The sequence below is a fragment of the Triplophysa rosa genome, linkage group LG9, assembly GCF_024868665.1.
Source record: "Triplophysa rosa linkage group LG9, Trosa_1v2, whole genome shotgun sequence".
Classification (NCBI taxonomy): Eukaryota; Metazoa; Chordata; class Actinopteri; order Cypriniformes; family Nemacheilidae; genus Triplophysa; species Triplophysa rosa.
In genome coordinates this window covers 18,618,316-18,639,227 of record NC_079898.1, presented here as the reverse complement: position 1 = coordinate 18,639,227, position 20,912 = coordinate 18,618,316, and the positions used below count along the sequence as shown (strand labels likewise).

At 38.1% G+C, this 20,912-nt stretch overlaps 3 protein-coding genes across 5 annotated transcripts in view; 2 read left to right on the top strand and 1 right to left on the bottom strand.

Annotated features, from left to right (window-relative positions):
- The first annotated feature begins 142 nt into the window (after positions 1-142).
- Positions 143-3,678, top strand: ubtd1a (ubiquitin domain containing 1a). The gene is given in 5 exon segments (XM_057341662.1): positions 143-388; positions 2,011-2,113; positions 2,115-2,236; positions 2,469-2,569; positions 2,571-3,678. Coding segments are annotated over 5 exon segments (687 nt in total). The 5' UTR covers positions 143-306; the 3' UTR covers positions 2,850-3,678.
- Positions 3,679-4,766: 1,088 nt separating this feature from the next.
- Positions 4,767-15,340, top strand: rrp12 (ribosomal RNA processing 12 homolog). The gene is made up of 34 exons (XM_057341658.1): positions 4,767-4,988; positions 5,224-5,441; positions 5,539-5,622; positions 5,872-5,948; positions 6,025-6,130; positions 6,308-6,424; positions 6,547-6,685; positions 7,251-7,378; positions 7,471-7,569; positions 7,690-7,781; positions 7,855-7,966; positions 8,059-8,159; positions 8,254-8,368; positions 8,596-8,738; positions 9,063-9,184; positions 9,318-9,382; positions 9,498-9,657; positions 9,756-9,910; positions 10,015-10,082; positions 10,504-10,597; positions 10,675-10,833; positions 10,936-11,016; positions 11,104-11,209; positions 11,303-11,410; positions 11,968-12,125; positions 12,210-12,301; positions 12,383-12,541; positions 12,640-12,809; positions 12,918-13,028; positions 13,103-13,146; positions 13,910-13,985; positions 14,102-14,169; positions 14,281-14,363; positions 14,444-15,340. The coding sequence occupies exons 1-34, from the start codon at positions 4,850-4,852 to the stop codon at positions 14,544-14,546; spliced, it is 3,852 nt and encodes a 1,283-aa protein (XP_057197641.1). The 5' UTR covers positions 4,767-4,849; the 3' UTR covers positions 14,547-15,340.
- Positions 8,622-20,912, bottom strand: part of antxr1d (ANTXR cell adhesion molecule 1d) — a 30,871-nt gene continuing 18,580 nt past the window's right edge. For 2 of the 3 annotated variants that reach the window (XM_057341659.1, XM_057341660.1), the window contains exon 18: positions 16,193-17,862. In XM_057341659.1, coding sequence (XP_057197642.1) covers positions 17,605-17,862 — 258 coding nt within the window. In that variant the 3' untranslated portion in view covers positions 16,193-17,604. Of the gene's footprint in view, positions 8,729-16,192; positions 17,863-20,912 lie in introns of those variants that run through there. The other variant, XR_008963521.1, reaches the window with a different exon arrangement.

Sequence of the window (20,912 nt, the reverse complement as noted above, 5' to 3'; positions counted from 1 at the left end):
TAAAATCTCATTTAACATTAAACACCCCATGATCTTTAGTTAAATAAAACATATTTTATATGCTGACAATTTTATATTCTGGGAGTCATAATTTGACAGGAGTCATTTTAGACACCACACTGACACAATCCGGAAGGAACATTTGCTGATCCACACATGCTGAATCTGCAGAAACTTAAATAGCTGGTTTGATAAGATATCATTTGTTGTCGTCATTGGCTGGCTTTATATCTGTATGTTCAAAATGCATTTATTCATTTGCATGCATGCACACATCACATGGTCTGAGCTGCGTGAGTTTGAGTGATGGGATGTTGTTATGGATTGATGCGACATGGCTCCCACCTGTCCTTCAGAAATGCATCCAGATACAGCACGAAACGCCGAGGTAAGATTTGATCTTCTGGCCACTCCTGTCTGATATAGTGCGGTTGTGTTTGATGTTCTTTAGAGTGAATAAACTTACACACTGTCTTCAAAGCTTATTTCTCATGCTGGATCATCACTCTGCCTTAAAACGTAGTTTTTATCACAGTCAGACATTGCAAATGAATAATTATTACTGTTTACAAAACTGTCAAGTATGCTTTTCACTTTTGAAGGCAGGGTGCACAGACATCGGATTGACTTTGAGCGAATATAGGATTTCTGTTTAAATGACACAAATAAATGTTATTCCAAAGCTTCTTTTACCAAGAAATCAATATCTTAACTTAGATGGGGATTTTTGGTTCAGAGAAGCATTCCTTGTCTTCTGCTCTGGACAATCCTGGGATTTACTGTCACAGTTTATTTTTGTACCTTTGTCCTGGTTTTAAATAGATTTGACAGGATTAAGTTTGTTGTGAAAAGTACAAACGCTTAAACCTAAAACAGAGATTTTAAAAGCAGGTGCTATTTCTTGCCACTAGATGTTATTCTGGTGACCTGCTTTGATTTATATTTGTCCACTTGTTATTATTAGTTTGACGGAACAGGTGATGGGCGTGTACATTGGGCAAGAGAACTGGAATAAGCCACTGCACAAATGTCCCAACAGAGTCTTGCTGGACACCTTGTGGAGTGATTGGGTCTCTGCATGAATTCAGAAGCTGTCCAATAACACACTAAAGGAGTAACCGTCTGATCTAACCATGGGAGTTGCAAACTCAAGAGACTATCAACCCACAATTACTGTCGTGCTGAAAGTACCGTATACCACACAATTTGTTCATGCGTAAAAGATCAGAAGCGTCTTTGATTTGATTTAATTTCATTTGTTTGAAGATTATTAGTTTAATGTCACACACTGTACAGTAATGTGTTTTTAGTTTTAAAGTCCAAGCCTAAAGCAACTAATGACATCAGAATACTATTTTACCAGTATCTGTTTTACATTGAGAATTCTCTCCCTGACTTAATCTTGCATAGTTTAGAAAAAAGGGATTTGTGCAGTTGTCAGACAGACATTTTGGGTTTGTTTGACTGTAGAATCCCAATGATACCTCAATGACATGATCATTTGATAAATGGACCAACATAGAATATTGTGGATTATTGTAGTGTGGTGTGGCTATGTGCAGTGAAAAGCAAAATAACAGATTTTCTTTAATTATTCATTACATTTTAAATTAATTGTGGTGAATGTGGCGATGATTTTCTCTTCTAAATTCCCATCGGGCCAGGAGAGATGCATGATGGGTAAGAAGCCACTAAATCCTGTTACGCGGCACCTGCTTAAGGTTTTAATATCACACAATCTAAATATTTGAGTTTTTTTCTGTATCACTGTATCAACTGCTGTTAGCCGCATTTATACATTTTTATTTTAAATGGTACAGTAAATGTGCTTTTTTTCCTTGAAACGTCAATATTCCATAAAAAGTGACAACATATCTGCATCTAGTCAATATCTATCTCTATCAAAGAGAACAAGACCCTTTGGGTAAACAGGTATTGCACAACAGATTTTGCATCATTAACCAAGCATTCTGTAGGTGACATTTCTACATTTGTTTTGGTCTTTTGTAGGATGCAATGAGCCTCTAAAAAAGGACAAACCTAAATGGAAAAGTGACAATCAGATGACAGAGGGCCAACTGCGCAGTAAAAGAGATGAATTCTGGGACACGGCATGACTTTGACAGTCGTCAAGAGATATGGGATACATTGAAAGCCGCAGCTGTAGCGGTTGAGTGTAATGATCATGAGCTTGCACAAGCTATTGTAGATAGAGCCAGCATCACGTTGCCTCATGGTAAAGATAAAGAATTTATTAACATTTCTCAAAAGTGTGAAGTCACTAGAGAAAAAGCTGCTATCTAATGTTTTTTTTGTACAAATTATATACAGTATGAGTAACTATTTAATTGGCTAATTAAAAAAAAAACACACACACAAAAGATAAACACACATAAATGTAATTTTTAGAAGTGATCTTTCACTCACTGAATCAGAGGTGACCCCTGGTGTTGATTTGTTTTTTTCAGGATCTCTTATGGAGTGCTATGATGAACTGGGAAACCGCTATCAGCTTCCTGCATACTGCTTGGCTCCACCGGTCAATCTCATCTCTGAGAGCAAAGATCATGCATGTGTCTCAACACTCAGAGCCACAGGAAAAGAAAGAAAATGAGTTTCAGCTGAAGGTGCATCTATCCACCGGCAAAGACCTCCGCCTCAGTGCCAGCATGGCCGACTCCATCCGGCAGCTGAAGAAACTTCAGCTTCAGGAAGACATTGATGCCGCCTGCCAGCGCTGGTTTTTCTCTGGCAAACAGCTGACAGATAAAATGCGCTTACAGGACACCAAGATCCGGAAGGACTTTGTGATTCAGGTCGTTATTAGTCAGCCCATTATCCTCAAGTGAGGACTGCACGAACAGTGAACAAGGAAACAGTAAACTCATAAAACCACGAGGAAGCTTTTTGTTGTTACTGCATTTCCTATTTCAAACTTTTCAAAGTTTATGGAACTTCTTTTTGCAATTGCACATATCACACTCGCATTGGGGGCATTTTTATAAACTAAGAGGAGTTGAGAGGAGCTTGGCGTCCAACATAAAGTAGAAAAACAACAAAGTGCAGGGAGACTTTTTAAGACATATCTGGTCTTATCAACTAGAAATCTTTGATGTAAAGAACAAACAAGTAATGTGTCAAAATTTCATTTTATATTCACATAAACTACAGTTGTTTTTAGCTGTACTTTTACAGAGAATTATAGAAATTAGCAGACAATTAGATCTAGATTGTGATATAATTTCACTGTCAACAGTTTTAAGTTTAGAATTATTTTTGTACTGTGACTAAGACAATTATTTTAGCAGAATTCTGTCAGTCTGTGTGCTGCCGAATTGGCAAAGACATTAAATATTTTTTGTACTTTTGTATTGTAAATCTTGGCTAATTTAATTTACTATTTGGCTTGACTTCAACATTTTTGGGATAATCCCGATTACCACAAGGACATTGTATTTTATGATGAGAAATTTTTTAATTAACACATTACAAACCACTTTGTAGTGCATCAGTTAGTTCCAGTGTATGTTTTATTTTTTTAAACCATACATTGATGAACAGGAAATATAACTATATTTCTGAACAATAAATAAGACTAAGACTAATATGACTGTATTCTTTACCTGATATGTCATGTCTTGTGTGATTAGATGATAAAAAGTCCTAGAAAAGTGAAGCTTTCCCATTTCTTCTTTCCCTTTTCTCTGGAAAACAAGCCAAGAAGAATTGTTACATGTGGACTCCATATTCTTACTCTGTGTTAATATCAAATTCAACCCTTACGAAAATTAACAATGGTTTTACTACAGTTGAAACCAAAGAACCATAGTTTTACTACAGTAAAAAAACATGGTTACTGTAGTAAAATCATGGTTACAACAATATAACCAAAAAAACATAGTTAAAACAATGGTTACCCTGATGAAAAAAAACAGCTTTTATTTTGTAAATTATCTAGCCTGTTCGTTATTTATTTAATTCATAAATACCGTTGTAGTTATTTAAAACAAATCAATTTTCACTTTTTTTGACATTAGAACAAATTAAATGTATTTAAAGTGGAGGCTCTCACTAAATCCTTGGTGTTTCGAGTCTGACGTGATCACGCAACAGTGTTTTTTAGGCGATTTTAACAATCAAAGGTAGTTTAGATGGTTGGAGTAAGGTTAGGGTTAGAGTGTGGGTTAGGGTAAAGGTTTCGTAAGACTTGAAACACCAAGGATTTAGTCAAAACCAACAAGCCACGCCCACGGATCTGACTCGAAACACCAAGGATTTAGTGAGAGCCCTTTTTGACAGCACTGTCGCAACTCTTGTGGGTTGTAACAAACATTTGGTTTTGATTACTCATTTTTTAATTTCTCTGGCAAAATATTTTATTCATAAATGTAGGTATTATAAATCAAAATCCAACTTTATGCAATGGTTAATTGAAGTCAAACAGATATATAAAGCATTAAAATGGATTAAAATTACGAAAGCCCTTGCTGTGATTTCACTGTTAGAAGAATTTAAGTTAATTTGAGAGAGCCTCTGTTAAGATTTTTTATTTTATCTCTTATATTATTTTTATTATTTCTGTATGTTTATTTTATTTATTTATTTGCGTGTATAAGATGTTCTTGTTTAATAAGTACGATGTAAGCTCAACCTGAAGATAGGAATGTGTATATGTAAAGTTGTTATGCATGCCATTTTGTTTGTAATTGTTAAGAAATAATAAAAATTAAAATTAAAAAAACCTCTTGTGGGTTGTTGGCGCATCACGATGACGTAATGACCAGTGCGACACGCAGGCAGGAGGCAGACCAACGTGACTGGAGTACTGAGAGGAATCCCAATTGGCAAAATGGTCAAATCCGGAAAACTTCGATCCGGAACAGCCCAAAAATTAAAGCGGTGGAAGAAAGGACACAGCAGCGACTCAAATCCAGAAACGAGTCGTTTCAGAAATGCTGCGAGGAGCCAATTCTTCAGTCGACCAATAGGTAAGACTGGCCTGGCTGACAACACGTGGGTATCTGATCACAGACAGATCGGCTGGTTTACACTGTAAACAACATCAAATTATGTTTAGCAGCTATATATTTCACAGTATTTATATCTCACAGTATGACTGTCAATCTTTTTACTGTCTACCTGACTAAGTTGTGATAAAATTTCACACTGAAATGGTCTGATTCTGTGAATGTGGGATTCATCAAACCTACGTTTTTGTTTTAGAGAAGAGTGATCTGACAGTAAATGCTCTGAAACTCCACAATGAGCTTCAGTCAGGGTGTTTGGAGAGAAGCAGTGATGCTGCAGGAGATGCCATGGAAGAGTCGGCACTCACAGAGAAAACCTCAGGGACTTTCCTCAGTGGACTGTCAGACTGCTCCAACCTGACCTTTAGAAAAGTACAGCGATACTGGGAGTCAAACTCGGCAGCACATAAGGAGGTACTGCATATAAATTAGGTGAAAACATGCATCATGGAGTTGTTAAATGTAAACCTTGAATGTCTTGAATACAACACATGTTTGTTTGGTTTTACAGATCTGCGCTGTGTTGGCAGCTGTCACAGAAGTGATACGATCTCAAGGAGGGAAGGAAACAGAGACCGAATACTTTGCAGCCCTGGTGGGTCGACGTCATTTCACTTTTGCAGAGCACAAAAGATATTTAAAGAACATTGGTAACCAAACAACACCGACCCTCGTTGACTTCCACTGTATGGAAAACCACTGAGACATTTCTCAAAATATCTTGTTTTGTGCACCACAGAAGAGTCGTATACAAGCTTTAAGTGTCATGAGGGTGAATAAATGATGACAGGATTATTTTAGGGTGAACTATCACTTAAATGTTTTATGCATTGTCAATCAACAGATGACGACTCTTGAAGCTGTGGAAAGCAGCGAATCACTGGGAGCTGTTGCGTTCCTCCTCAACCTGGTCATGAAAAGGTGAGCAGTGTTTTGTTAGTCATCAGTCTGTAACCGCTGTCTAGGAATATTTCCAATTTTCACCTTAATTTTTAAGGGTGCCTGCTGCAGTACTCAAGAAGAAGTTCTCGGACACGGCCAAGGCCTTCATGGATGTGATGTCAAATCAAGCCAGTTCTGATTCTTTGTCCTACCTGCGCTGGGTTTGTTTATTCTATACATATATATATATATATAGAATATATCTGTATATAGAATATGTCTGTATATTCATTGATTTGTACATTTGTGCACAGAAGATCTTATATATTGAAATTATATGATGTGATAAACATTTGGTTCATTTGGTTAAACTTTGTTGCTGCTATATTTCTGAACAGATCATATCCTGTCTGGCAACCTTGCTGCGGAAACAGGATCTCTCAGTATGGAATTACCCATCAACTCTACAGGTTTACCACGGCCTCCTCAGCTTCACAGTGCACGCCAAACCAAAGGTTTGTCATCATTTTGTTAAACAGATGTTATTGTATTACAAATACAGATTACTTATTCATTATTATGAGGCTGATGATCTAATAAGAGGTTGCCATTTGGTGGTTCTGTTTGCATGCTCCAGGTTCGAAAGGCGGCACAGCAAGGTGTTTGTTCCATCCTCCGCGGCAGTGAGTTCATGTTCTCTGATAATGCCCCGAGCCACCACCCAGCTGCTGTGACCACGGCCAAATTCTGCTGCAAGGAAATGGAGCAGTCAGGAGGTCTGTTGAACACTGACTCAAATCACGCTCTTATGAGTTAAAATTTAAAAATGTTATAACTTGAATTGTTTTAGTTTTATTTCTATTTTACAATATTGCCAGTATTTAGGGGATATTAATTCTGTATTTATAAACACAAAAACATACACATACATGTATATATACGTATGTAGGAAATACTTAGATCTATTTTTTATATTTACCAATAATTAAGATGATATATAAAAGTTTCTTTGTTTTATATGATATATTTTTTCTTCAATTTATGCGTGTGTGTGTTTATAAATATAAAATGAATATGCACAGTACACAGACTTATATTATGTAAACACAAACTTTAATTCTGGATGCGTTTGACAGCCTGACTAATCTTGTTTTTGGAATATTTGAGTCTGATTGGTCAATCACTGCATGTAGCAGACTCGACTGTTATTTCCTAATGACAATGGTATAAATCAATAGTCTGCTCATCCAAATAATTAAGACCAGCACTTTCTTGTGTCATAACCTCCATTTTGCATATTTGTAATCAATTATTGAACAGTGTTTGTGTTTTTTATTCAAGGAAACAAAGAACACACTACCAGTCTTCACGTGCTGGGTCTCCTGAAGGAACTTCTGTCTGTTTTTCCTCTCAGTTCTGTCAAGTCTTGCTGTGAGACCCTCCTGCGAGTCATGACCCTGAGCCATGTGGTACAAAAGCACTTTAACTCATACATTTCTTTCTCTATCATTGCGTGGGCCACAATGCAGAGATTGTAAACCCCACCTTTGTTTCTCTGAAGTTGGTGACAGCAGCTGCAATGCAGGCTTTCCACAAACTCTTCAGTGGCAAACCCAATCCTTCCAGTATGTCTGCAGAACTCAATGCCCAGATCATCACGGTGAGCGTCAAAATTCATTTTCTTTTCAATCTGATCTAAATCTGCTGTTTTAGGTTAAAGGTTGTGTGTTTTCTGCATCGCATGTGTCACTAAATCGTTCTGTCACCTTCTCATCTCCAGGCCTTGTATGACTATGTTCCTAGTGAGAATGATCTACAGCCTTTATTAGCATGGCTTGCAGTAATGGAGAAAGCTCATGTTCATCTCTCCAGGTAAAACTTGTTTAGCACATCACGAGTTTCATCTTCAAGAGGAATATTTTCTCATTCCATCTCTGGCTTTTAGTTTACAGAGCTCTCTGAGTCTCGGACATCTTCCTCGCTTGTTCTCCATTTCCGTGTCCTGTCTCCTGTCTCCACACACGCAAGTTGTTTCAGCCGCAACTCAGACGCTAAAGGTATGGCACATGTTGAAGTCAGTCAACAATGTCATCAGGTGTTTGTCATGGAGTTTGTCTTTGACTCAGTGCTGATGATTGTCTCCTTCTAGACTTTGATAAATGAATGTTTGGCTCCTCATATGGCAGAGATCGGGCCTGTTTTACCAAGCACATCGTCTGGAAATGGAGTCTACATCCTTAAGATGTTTCGGTGAGTTGATTTGAACGATTCTTGTCATGTTGTTTTCCAGAATTTGATGTATTGAATTGTAACAATGTATGTAAACCTCTTGTTTTTTTTTCAGCACCGTGGAGGAAGGGTTGTCCTACCGTTATCATGCCTCCTGGCCGTTTGTGCTGCAAATCCTGGGATGCTTCTACAAAGGCGCAGGAAAACAGGCTCATCCCATTATGATTAAGGTATATTATATACAGAATATTATATACAGAGCCACGTCATAAGTGGGATCAAGAAGTCAGACGGTAATATAAAAATATTGAATAAATAAAAAATATAATATCCTTCAGATCACCCTGTCAGAGTTTACTTTGACATGACCATACGTTACCCTTGCATTCATTTTAGATGTAGTTAAAAGCTGTGCTTTGTTGTTTTGATACTCACTGATGTCTATAAACATTCTCAGAGTCTTCAGTCTCTCAGTGAACTCCGGGCCACCCCTCGCTTCCCTTTCTCTGGGGAACTGGATCTGGCTGTGGGTGGTGCGGTGGAGAGCATGGGTCCAGAGGTGGTCCTCAATGCCGTCCCCCTCCTCATCACTGGAACAGAGTGAGTTACTGAGCTGATCAACTGTTTCTTCTCACGGTTATCAGAAATTGACTTCACAGTTCTATCTACATGGGTCCCCTTGCATGGAATTCGATACAGTAGCCCTAAACGCACAAACTGCTCTACAGAGCGCGTTTCGTAAATATGTTATCTCCTTTGGCAAAGAAGCGAAAACGTGACGGCATCTTAGTTCTGTGTCAGCTGCCGTAGTGCTTCAAAATGTAAGGCTGGAGTGAGCTGTAGGTTGCAATTCGCAACCTCACAGCTAGATGGCGCTACATTTTATACACTGAACCTTTAAATTGTGTATTTATTTGTTGGCAGTGATGATATGGAGTTCCCACGTAGCTGGCTGATCCCAGTCGTTAGAGATCATGTGAAGAACACACAGCTGGCGTACTTCACATCCTACTTTTTACCCCTGGCAACCAAACTCAGACGAACAGGTGTTTGTCGGTGCTTCTCATACATATCTCACACATTGCAGTTCACATGTTAAAATGCTGCTTGTTGTTATTTTTTATATACAACATATAAACAAATAATTATTAAACATGTCACTTGATTTCTCAATCCCAGCTGAAGAACTAGAGCAGTCGGGTCAGAAACTGATGGCCAAAGTTTATCAGACACTACACATGCAGGTACAATAAATACCAGCTTTTGCTATTGTGTTAAAATGTTCATATTGGAATAAATAAGTAACCCTATTGATTTATTTGGTTTTATTAACTTATTAATAATGTTGTCTGATTTTAGATTTGGACTATGATGCCTGGATTCTGCACTAAAACCACAGATCTGACATCGTTCAGGAACATCGCCCGGTCTCTGGGTATGACCCTCAATGAATGCCCTGATCTCCGCCTGTGCATCTGTCAGGCCTTACGCACACTCATCAACAAGAGTTGTGAAACAGGTCAGCCTTCCTCTGTCTGTGTGCGGACGAGTATATGAATCCATGGAATTCTAGAATTTGTAAATGAACATCTCTTGGATGCTTTTGCTTTACTACAGAGGATGAGAAAGAAGAAGTGGGTCGCTTTGCCAAGAACTTCCTCCCCATCTTGTTTAACATATACAGTCAGGAGCCTACACCTGGAGTGGCGTCCGCTTCCAGGATGGCTGTCCTGGACACGATAAGAGTTTATCTGACCATCACAGATCAAACGGTACTAATGAAGATTGATGCTTAAGAAGCCATACTGGAATAATACATAGGATTCCATAATGCTGTAAGTTTTTGATCTGCTGAATATCTGGTCTTGTGTATCAGATGGTGTGCACGTTCCTGCAGAAAGCATCGGAGAGACTTGGCAGCGCAGACAGCTCTGAGTTCACACGGTAAATGATTACAACCATTTACTATTACAGTGAGTTAACGCAAAATAAAAATTCTGTCATCTTTTTTCCCCCAATGTTGTTCAAAACCTGTATATGACACTTTCTTCTGTGGAGCACAAAAGAAAATATTTTGAGAAATGTCTCTGTCTGGTTTTCTGTCCATACAATAAGTCAATGGAGGCCAATGTTGTTTGGTTACCAACGTTCTTCAAAATATCTTCTCTTGTGTTCTGCACTAGAAAGTTATATAGCTTAGAAATGACATGAGTGTGAGTAAATAATGTAAGAATTTTCTTTTTTGGCTGAACATATCTTTTAAATAGAGAAGTGCTTGAGAGAACCAGATAGAAATGCATATATTGAGATTAGTTTCATGATGTACCTCATTAAAGCAAAATTACTTCTACTCTTGTTTTTTCAGACTTGCTGTAATGGATCTGATTGTAGCAATGGCTCCATTTGTGGATGAAGCATCTATGACCCAAACATATGAATTAATAAAACCTTTCCTGGAGGTAAAAATCTTCCAACCATATTTACTCCTAATAAACACGCTTCATCTAATTATTCTGCACACACGTGTGTTTTATAGAGCAAGGACTCTGGCATCCAGAAGAAGGCCTACAGAGTATTAGAGGAGATGTGCGGAGGAGAGAGAGAACCTTGTAAAACTTTTGTTCTGACTAATCTTGAGCAGCTGAAAAGAACTCTTCTGGACAGCCTGAAGACTGCGTCCTCACCTGCCAAACGTGTAAGAACCCTGAATAAACACTGGATAATAAACACTGGATTGTAATAATAACATTTACAGATATAACATGCACCGCAGTAATATTTGGTTTTGACTTTCTAGCCCAGACTGAAGTGTCTAATCCACATAGTGAAGCAAATAAACGCGGAACACAAGGATTTTGTTATCGCAGTGCTTCCTGAGGTACGGCACGGATCGCATGGGACACTGTCTGAAATCAGTTTTCTTCATCAAAGCTTAATTGTTATGACATAAAATATGTGTGTTTAGGTCATCGTTTGCACAAAGGAAATATCTGCAGGGGCCCGTAAAAACGCCTACTCCCTCCTGGTTGAGATCGGTAATGCGTTTGTGCGGTTTTGTGGGAACCAGAAAGGTATGAAGATAAATCCAGATTGAACTTTTAGGTTTGTTGATGTATCATAAGGAGATATGAACTGAATTAATAAAGAGTGATGTATTTTTTCAGATGCTGTAAATGAATATTTGGGCAATGTGTATGTTGGACTCATTGGCTCCGTCACAATGATAACCTGCACAGTGCTGGCTCTTACACGACTCGTGTTTCATTACAAAGGTGAGAGTGATGACGTCACACAACACATTTCCTGTTATTTTTGTGTGTTTTCATTGTTATGTGAAAAATGATGCAAGTGTTCATGAAGTATTGGTAATTATTTTTAAGTAATTATAAATCATCTTGCTTAAATACATGCGTTGTAACACAAATAAAAGGTCTTTAGATATTCCCCTTACTTTAAAGTTATTATTAAATCAAAAATAATATTCTTTATGGGATATTTGAGTGTTTATTATAAACAATTTATTGATTATTGATGTTAATTATTAAATGTCTTCTTTGCAACGGCCAGACTTCCAAAGTCCAATCAATTCCCAAAAGATGAAGTCAAGCCCCACCCTACATTTTCCACATTCCAGAAACCGTTATATTCCAATATACGTCACAATTTGTCAGTAAACACCACCGCAATTTCTATTTCATGCGAACTTTAAAACAATTGCTTAGTTTGTGGCTTTATTATATTTGTTGTTTATGATGTTTAAATTGTTTTATGATGTTTGTACAAGATTGTTGTATAAAAGCCCAGATAAATGTGGAATTACTGTGTGCAGATTCTATAGATGTGACCTCACTGGAGCAGCTGTTGTGTAACATCTGCCTGCTGCTCACCAGCAGGACACGAGAAATAGTCAAAGCATCTCTAAGCTTCCTCAAGGTCCTTCTCTTCGCTCTGGATGTGAAAGTGTTAGCCAGTCACCTGACTGTCATTGTAAGTGACCTTAAACATTCATAGTTGAACTAACATTCAAAGTTCTCAGCAGAAGAGAATTTCTCATTGTTCTCTGTCATGCAGATGGAAGGCATCAGTAAAATGAAAGATGACATGCGAAGACATTTAAGGGCAAAACTTAAGAATATTTACACCAAATTATTTCGAAAATTTGGGTAAGTTGAGCCACCTGTCCAAAGATAACCAGCTGTTCCTCTGATATATTTCTTTAAGCATATCATGTCAATTGTTTTCAGCTTTGAGCTGGTAAAGAGCATGTTGCCCGCCGACCTCCACAAGGTCCTGACGAACATCCGTAAAGTGGAGGCCAGAAGTAAAAGACGCAAGCAGCTGGTTAAGGAAGATGGGGATGAATCAGACAGTGAGGAAGAGACGTCTAAACCGAAGGGAGAGAGGTACAAAAAAACTGTCCAGTTTTAGCGTAAACACTCTGAATACATGAAATGTTATTTGTGTTATTGGTGACTCAACCAACGGATCTGTCTTTGTGTAGCATTGAGGACATTCTGGCTGAGACGGACTCGGCTGACTCTGATGAAGATGAGAAGCCCAAGAAGGGTCAGAAGAAGCTGGTGAGGAAGAAAAGTCAGGCCTGGTTGAAGGAAGGTGTATCTGATGAACCACTCAACTTCCTGGATCCAAAGGCAGCACAGAGAGTTCTGGGTTAGAGCCATTTGACTTTATGGTTGATAATTGTCTTCAACATAGGTTGAACATTTTAGTTTTATATCAACATATATGTATATAACATATACATATATGTTTATCTAGCTACCAATCCTGACATGAAGAAGGCACCCAAAGTTGATCATGGGTTCAAGGTGACGTCAGACGGACGATTGATTATTAAAGATGATGATGAGGAGGAAGACATATCTAAAGGTAGGAGGACATCATTTATGCCAAAGCCTTTTTGTTATGAACCTTATGTTGATCATTTGCCAATTGCTTTTTAGACCCAGAAATGGATGATATACTGGAAGAAGCTGGTGTCAAAATTGTGAGTATATGTGTAATTGCATTACATATGTTCCTGTAACTTAGTTGGTAGAGAATTGTGTTTAATTCCTATGGAACACAGCTAGAAATGCTGATTAAATGAAAATTGGGAATTTTCTCTTCATTTTCTGTATGTGTTGTGGCCATTACAGTCCAGTGTGTGTTGAATTTCAACAAAATTAAACCTCAGGGGTGACAGTCATCCAACAGCAATGTGAAAGACTGACAGCATGACAAAACACTGTCACAAAAACGAGGTTGTCACATAAAAAATAACTTTTAAACTTCTTCTAAAAACATACAAATATTACTGTTGTATTGTTTAGAAGTGAATATGAACTTGTTTTCTTTGCAGTTTTTTGAGGTCTGAAAAATTCAGAGCATCTTTTCTGTAATTTTTGTCATGTTTCTTCATTTTTCATTTTATGCAAATAGAAACTATTTTATTTCAAATTTGGAAGAAATATTGTTAGTAGTTTACAGAATGAAACAAAAATGATCATTTTACCTAAACACATAACTTAAAAAGTACATTCAGAAAAATTTAAAATGGTCTTTGAAATGGTTTCTTTATATTTTTCTGCAGCTGTACACTAATAAAATGTATAACTTGAATGCACTATAATTAGCTTTGGATAAAATTGTCTGCCATATGCTTAAATATAAATGTATACAATATATACAGGCATCAACAACAACAACATTGTAAAAGGTTTGTTATATTAAGGGTTTGTCTAATATTAATGTTTCTTCCTGTAAAACAGAAGAAGAATCCGAAGAGGAAAATATACGACGATATGGATGATGATATGGACGTTGAACCCACAATGAAATATAAAGGTACTACACAACAGTTGCGGTTTTATTTGTAGAGTAAACTGTTTTACTCTAAAAATTAGCCCTGTTTTATGTAAGATGTGTGAAGATTCTTACATTTGTATTGTTGAACCTCTCAGCTGGTGGCAGAGGTATCCACAGACCTCTGGGTGGAGGAGCGGAGGTTGGCATGGAGTATAAATCTAAGGTGAGTATAGAACAGCAATCGAATTTGGTAATAGTGACCAACATATAGCACACATGAAAACATGTAATGACATTTGACAACGGTCTCTAGAAACATCTCTGTTCATTGCAGAAGGGACGGGGTGACGTGAAGAAGAAAGGCAAGGTTGACCCGTACGCTTATGTACCTCTGGAAAAAGCCCAGCTGAACCGCAGGTATGAGATGGTGTCAGTCTTTATGCACGTGCGCTTTACATATCTGTGACTTTTAACATAACCTTTAACTTTGTTCACAGGAAAAAGGCCAAACTGCAGGGCCAGTTTAAAGGTATGGTCAGAGGAGCCAAGAAAGGAGCACTCTCTGGAAAGAGAACATTGCAGAAGAAGAGGAAAGCTTGAGATGCACATCAACACGGTCCACGTGTTTGTAGAAAAATGACTTTATCTGCAGAATAAAATTATGTTCTTATGGTTCTTCCTAGAGCTGCCGTCATTTCTCATGGAATGATGCAATTAAACGTAGACACATTTTTTTCCTGTATTAATGCTTGTTTAAGAGAACTTCCCGTGGAAGCGTCTCCTCAAAAGATGATGTTTGCTGTGGTTTTATTGTAAGCAGATGGCAGGTTGATGATAGCTTTGTGCAAAATGTACTTGCTATGTTGGACAAAATAAACATGTTTGTTGATTTCAGAGTAAAAATGCTTCTTTAAGGTGCCATACCAAATCGATGCACATTAAGATTTAATGATGTTCAATGAAAACATCACACAGTTATCCCATAATGTTTCTCTCTCTTCAGTATGCATGTGGAAAACACCTAATAACATTGACTAATATTATGTTTCTGTTTGTAAATGATGTTAGTTTCTTTAAGCAGTGGTTTTCAAACTTTTTCGTGGTAAGGCCCCGTTTGTGTAGGGTGGATTGTTTTGCGGCCCCCCAAATAAAGACTTAGAATCTTACTTAGAATTTTAATTAAACCAAAAACATATTCAGGTATACAATGCTAGAACATCAATTCTTTTGGTTGATGGTCTTATTTTTCTGATGTTTGATTGCATAAAATTTATGATAAATTTCTATCTTTCATAAAATGCCACAAAGTCTTTGGCCCCCCTGGATGGGGGCCCCCAGTTTGAGAACCACTGTCTTGAAGCATAAAAGGGTGTCGAAATGAATGACAAATAAAATTCCAGTGTAGTTTAAATCTTATACATGTTCCTGTGTCATTCATTCAAGTAGGCTATCCAAACAGATTGATATTGTATATCGGATGTATTCATGGCCAGCAGAGGGTACTGTTTGACTTCACAGTAAACTGGAGCATCAGAGGATGGGAAATACACTTTTTAGAGTTTAGCTCTAATATGGGCAATGCAGACTGTATATCACAGATGTTCAGATAAGTCATTAAATAATATCGAGGTGTCTCAGCACAGCACGCTGAGGGATATTAATCATAATGTGTGGCTGTCAATGGCTCTAATAGGAACATTCCAGAGCAGCCACGGGGCTCCAGGTTTTGTGGCGACTGTCAACACACTGACAGAGTATTCAGTGCACCCAGCCAAAGGAGCTGCAGTCAGAAGACCATATGAATCATGTCATGTTACATGACGTGATTCATCACCCTGCTGAGTATGAATTCTTTATGGAGCTTTTAACAGTGGGGCGAGCTTCGGGATCAGGAATCAGGATATTCATCAAAGGTGGAAAGTTTGTCTTCAGAATTCATAATTTTACTTTATTCTTTGAATGGCACACAGACAGTGGAAAGCAATGCAATAATTTTATTGCACAGGGAAACTATGCATGTGACAATAAAGGCTTAGAATTTTGATAACTAAACCCAACACATCAAGCGTGAGAGAGAATTCAAAGAACATTTTAGCTGTTGGACATGTCAACTGATTGATTTTATAATGTACTGTAAAAGCATTTTCAATTCTTTTTAGGATGAAATATGACTTATGCTTTTCATGACTGTATTTACATAAAAGGATGTTATTGATTTTCTTGCATCAGAAAACTGGCAGAGGGAGAAAGGTTGATTTTTTATTAATGAAGCCAAATAACATTCACATATGATTTCAAGTAGATAAGCACATACAGATAATGCACAGGATGTAAAGCCCATGAATATTTTCTTGCTGTATACACATGTCTATTAATTATTCATGAAGCAAAATGCACAAAATATCATGTTAAGTGTCGTGTACCACCGGTGGACACCCTGTCATTTTGTATTCAAGTGCCTACCAGGAACCCAAGGCTAAATAAATAAGCTGTTTGTACTGCCCTGCAGTCATAACGCATCAGAATTTCTAATCAAGCATAGGTTAGTTCTGGCAGGTCATGTGAGTCTAGCTTGCATCAGCCGATCACTTCAGGTGCAGCTAATCAACATTAACCAATAGCCATACAACACATACTAGACTGCCTCCTATTAAATTGCCTTTCTTTGCTTTTTATCAGCTGCTTAATCTTGCCGCACTCAAAACCCACCTCCTTCCCCATCTCCTCCATATCTGCCTGTATCTATCGGATCATTTTAATGTAATCCTGTCACGCATCATGAACTGTTCTGGTTCCCCAGGTGGGGTACATGTATTCCTGCGCTCCTGCTCTGTCCATGCTAGGCTGCATGAGAGAACAGTTTCATTCCGCCAACCTTAAAGGGGTGATATGACACGGCTAAAGCGAATATTATAGTTTGCTTTAGATTTAAGGGTCAAAAACGCTGTATTTTCCACATACCGTGCATGTTTGTATCTCCTCTTTGAAACAGTGTATTTTTTACAGAGCTCATCGCTTTGAAAAGCGAGGTGTGCTATGATTGGCCAGTTAACCAGTGCATAGTGATTGGTCGAATACTGCTTTTAGATAGCATGCATCGTTTGTTCCGACACTTTCATTTTAGCAATTTTACGTGTCTAATACATGCATGGGCAACTTATAACACACCAAAGACACAGAAAAACACGTATTCACGCCATATGACCCCTTTAAATATTGCTATTGTTTAAATATTTGACAACAGTGGTCCTGACAGAATTTTAATTTTGCGACTCCATACTTTAAAAAGCTAAAACAGGGCACAATGTACACCATACTTATTCAATACTAAAATCCTTTCTACTGTTTAGCTCCAACCTCGTTTTCTGTCTAGTCAGACACAAATTCACATGCTAAATGTTATATACAAACACCCATAGTTAACATTCAAAAGTTATTAAGTGCTTTAAACCCTTTTCATCCATTTTGCACGTGTTATATTCTCTGCCACCATTTTATTGAATGCAGAGCCTCTCTTTATGGTCAACACATAAACAGAACATTTGATTCGTTCCAAATAAAAAGACCAAATCGAGATCAACATACCTACAATCTGAAACGGTGGGAAACCAGTGGCTCTAGTAAATATCACAAGCATTCTCAAGGCCCTCCATTGTTTTCAATGGCTGTTCCCAGGGCAGGGTGGTGGTCGAGATGGAGGGGGTCCACGGGGGCCTGGGGGTGCTCGGGCCGGTGGAGGTCCTGGGGGTGAGCGGTTGATGGAGGGTCCCCGGGATGGTGGTCTTGTGGGCGGAGGAGATACGGCCGGCCGCATTAGTGGCTGATGGTCTGGAGGGGGCGGCAGAGGTGAAAGGTGGCTGCGTGGAGGTGACCTTGGCTCCTCTGCTTTCACTCGGGTAAAGTTGATGCATCGTCCCTGCAGTAACAGGACAGATGGCTGAATCACTATCAGTTAAAAACAGAAACTCTACTGCCATCACTTTTGTCCTCTCCAGGAATAAAACAAAGGCCAGGCTTTGTCTTTTGTATTGATATGCTGTTTTTCCAACTCAACATGAGGGTAAACACCAGAGGTGACAAGTTGGAGATCTTCTCTATGAAATGCGTGGGATTCGAAAACAGAAGCTCGAGATCTGCTGCAGCTGATCCTATTCTGCGTTCTCTTGCTAGCTTGCTCGAAATGCCCAGGAGATGAACCCACAGCTCTTCAGACATTCAGAAACTCAGCTGTCATCTGCAATTCTGTCCCTAAAATCATGGGGGTGGGGTTGATGACTCGCTGCAGAGAGCGTTAAGAATAGCTATTTGTGAAAAACGGTGTTGGAGCACATAGTACAAAAGACTGGACTAGGAGAAAGCATACATTCTTAAAAATGAAGTGATTCATTGTTGTCAAAAAGGCTGATCTTATAGAAGGAACTGTTAAGAGTTTGGGGTTCAAATTTAGAGAAAGACTGACCCGAGCCATTCAAAACTCACTTTACGCCTCATTAAGTGCAAAAAATGAAACTCTGGATGACACCACAACACCCACTTTTGGTGTTGGTGTTCACAAGGCTTAAGAAATGTGATGTATTCATATGCATGTGCATTGAGAGAAAGCATCTAAATCTTTTCCCCTCAAACGCAGTGCACTTGGCTACATGCATACTTATAAACGGAATAAATAAATGTGTTTTTTTACTTACATTTTTTTATATAAACATTTATTTAACAACAATTGACTGTATCATTTCTATGCATGGATTAAAATTATAAATATGATTTTATTCTGTCTATAAAATGAGGTACTTAATAAACAATAATAAGTCTATGGTTAAAAAATAAATAATCACTATAGTGAAAAGTATTAAATGCATAATCATAAAACATATAGTTTTGACCATAAATTTGCATTATATAAGCCACATTTAGAGCATTGACCTAAAAATGACTATAAATGCACATCAGCAAGAGGAAATTCTATTCACGTTGCTAAGTTGCTTGGCAAGTGTAAACATCCTAAGATCCGAATAAACTATATTACTTGTGGGAATTACTGTGTAAATATCAATAATAAATTTGACTTTTTAAAAACAAATAAAAATAATTTAAAAGTCAAACATTCGTTTGAAAACAATCAAGAATGCCAAAAGCGATTGTTATATTAACCTTTAACAAAAAAGCACCATGTAAATAAATATCTGTACTGCTCTGATCTCTCACAACTCTAATCATTTGAATTACTTTCCCTTGAGTGGAAATGAGTGGTTATACGGGGGCGCCAGCTTCTGTCATGCTGTTTGAGCGTGTATCAGACAAACAGATGGAGCGTTTAAAGGCCACTAGCTAAACTGTGACAGAAAAAATTCTCTTCCTTTTGTTCAAGGTGCTTATAGCATTCGACTACAGATATAGGCAAACTGACCCCAAATGTGATTCTTGTGTATATATAAATAAATTTTTTATTATATCCTCACCCTTATTTGTCTCATTTGTATATTGCATTATGGAATTAAAAAAGTTTGCGAATGCAAGTTCAGGTGTGATCTGGTCTTTCACTTCAATTTAAACGAAATATCTAAACACAAACTATCTGCATCTTGTAAGAAAGGAGAAACCACCCATTGTGATTTAACACACTAAACATACACCTTTTTCCCCCATCACCACCATGTAAAGCCCACAGAAGCTTGGAGCCTGCTGGAGACCATCCACAGTGATTAAACAGCATATGGCCAGATCGCTCTTCCTCTCTCCCTGCACTCACATCTGCACAGTATTCATGAGTATCCATTCTCATTCGGACCATATGCTCACCCTCGTGTGGGCCTGTTGCTGTGCTGCTCGCCAAATTGTCCGTTTCGTCGCACACGACCGGCAAAGTGCCCCCTAGCCAAGCAGACCTGAATCATTCATCGCCACCCCCCGCCAACCTGACAATGGACCATCACAATAAAACCCTGCTGAATTGGCCCCATGTCACGTTATGGGGCTCTCCGTTTAATAAGCTGTTAAATGAGACCACCAAGTTTTGGTTACATGAGGGCTAGAATCTACCGTAGACCTCTGTGACATAAAAAACAGGAGACGGGACAGGGAAACCCCAGAGAACAATTGCAGAGGCAAGTCATTCAGCCTCATTCATAAATTATGTTAAAAGCCACTTCCTTCTGTTAACCAGAGCCTTTCTTTTCACAACTTTTACATTCATGCGGGTCATTATGAAAAACAAAACACAAACACTCTCTATCCCACAGATTTTCTTTGTCTCAGATGTTAATGGTTCTCGGACGTGAGGGGGCAGATAGTGACCATGTGAGGTAAGGCTTGTAAACTGGGGAGACAAAAAGACCAAAAAAGATTTTCAACAACAAGAGCTTCTTTCTTTGCACAACAACTATAAGCAGGCAATAAAGCAAGGCTGTCACCTCTGCATCACAATGTGTGCGCTGAGGCTTATGGGTAAAGAGTTTGACCCTAGAAGCATCTGTGGAACATTAGTTTAGGTCATACATGTTAATGTTTAGCATTCATTCATAGGGAGCTGATCAGACTTCAAAGGGGGGAGTTTATAATAAGTAGAATGCATTAGTGCTCATTAGGGGTCACAATATACCATAACGTAATATAAATAATCATGATTATTAATATTGTGTCAATACTACACATTTGATAATATTGTAAATAGTTCAGAGCTAGTATCAGTAGACACTTAAATTTAATAGGTGCGTTTAACATTTTGCCTTTAAATGGTGCGCCCAAGAACATCATTTCGTCATTGAAATGTGAGTCATCATTTACTCACATTTCAAAACTGTGTGACTTACTTTCTTCTGCAAAAAGCACAAGAAGATATTTTGAAAAATATTGGTAAACGAATTGACTTGGTCCCCATTGACATGCATGGGTTTTGTGTCCATACAATAGAAGTAAATGGGAACCAATGGTTTTTGGTTATCAACATTCTTAATAAGAAATATCTTC

Bases quoted from the DNA above. Each gene is read 5' to 3' on its own strand.
- rrp12 (XM_057341658.1), top strand. From the start codon at position 4,850: ATGGTCAAATCCGGAAAACTTCGATCCGGAACAGCCCAAAAATTAAAG. The intron at 7,782-7,854 runs GTAAAACTTGTT...TCTGGCTTTTAG, and splicing joins GCTCATGTTCATCTCTCCAG to TTTACAGAGCTCTCTGAGTC. The intron at 12,126-12,209 runs GTAAGTGACCTT...TCTGTCATGCAG, and splicing joins CCAGTCACCTGACTGTCATT to ATGGAAGGCATCAGTAAAAT.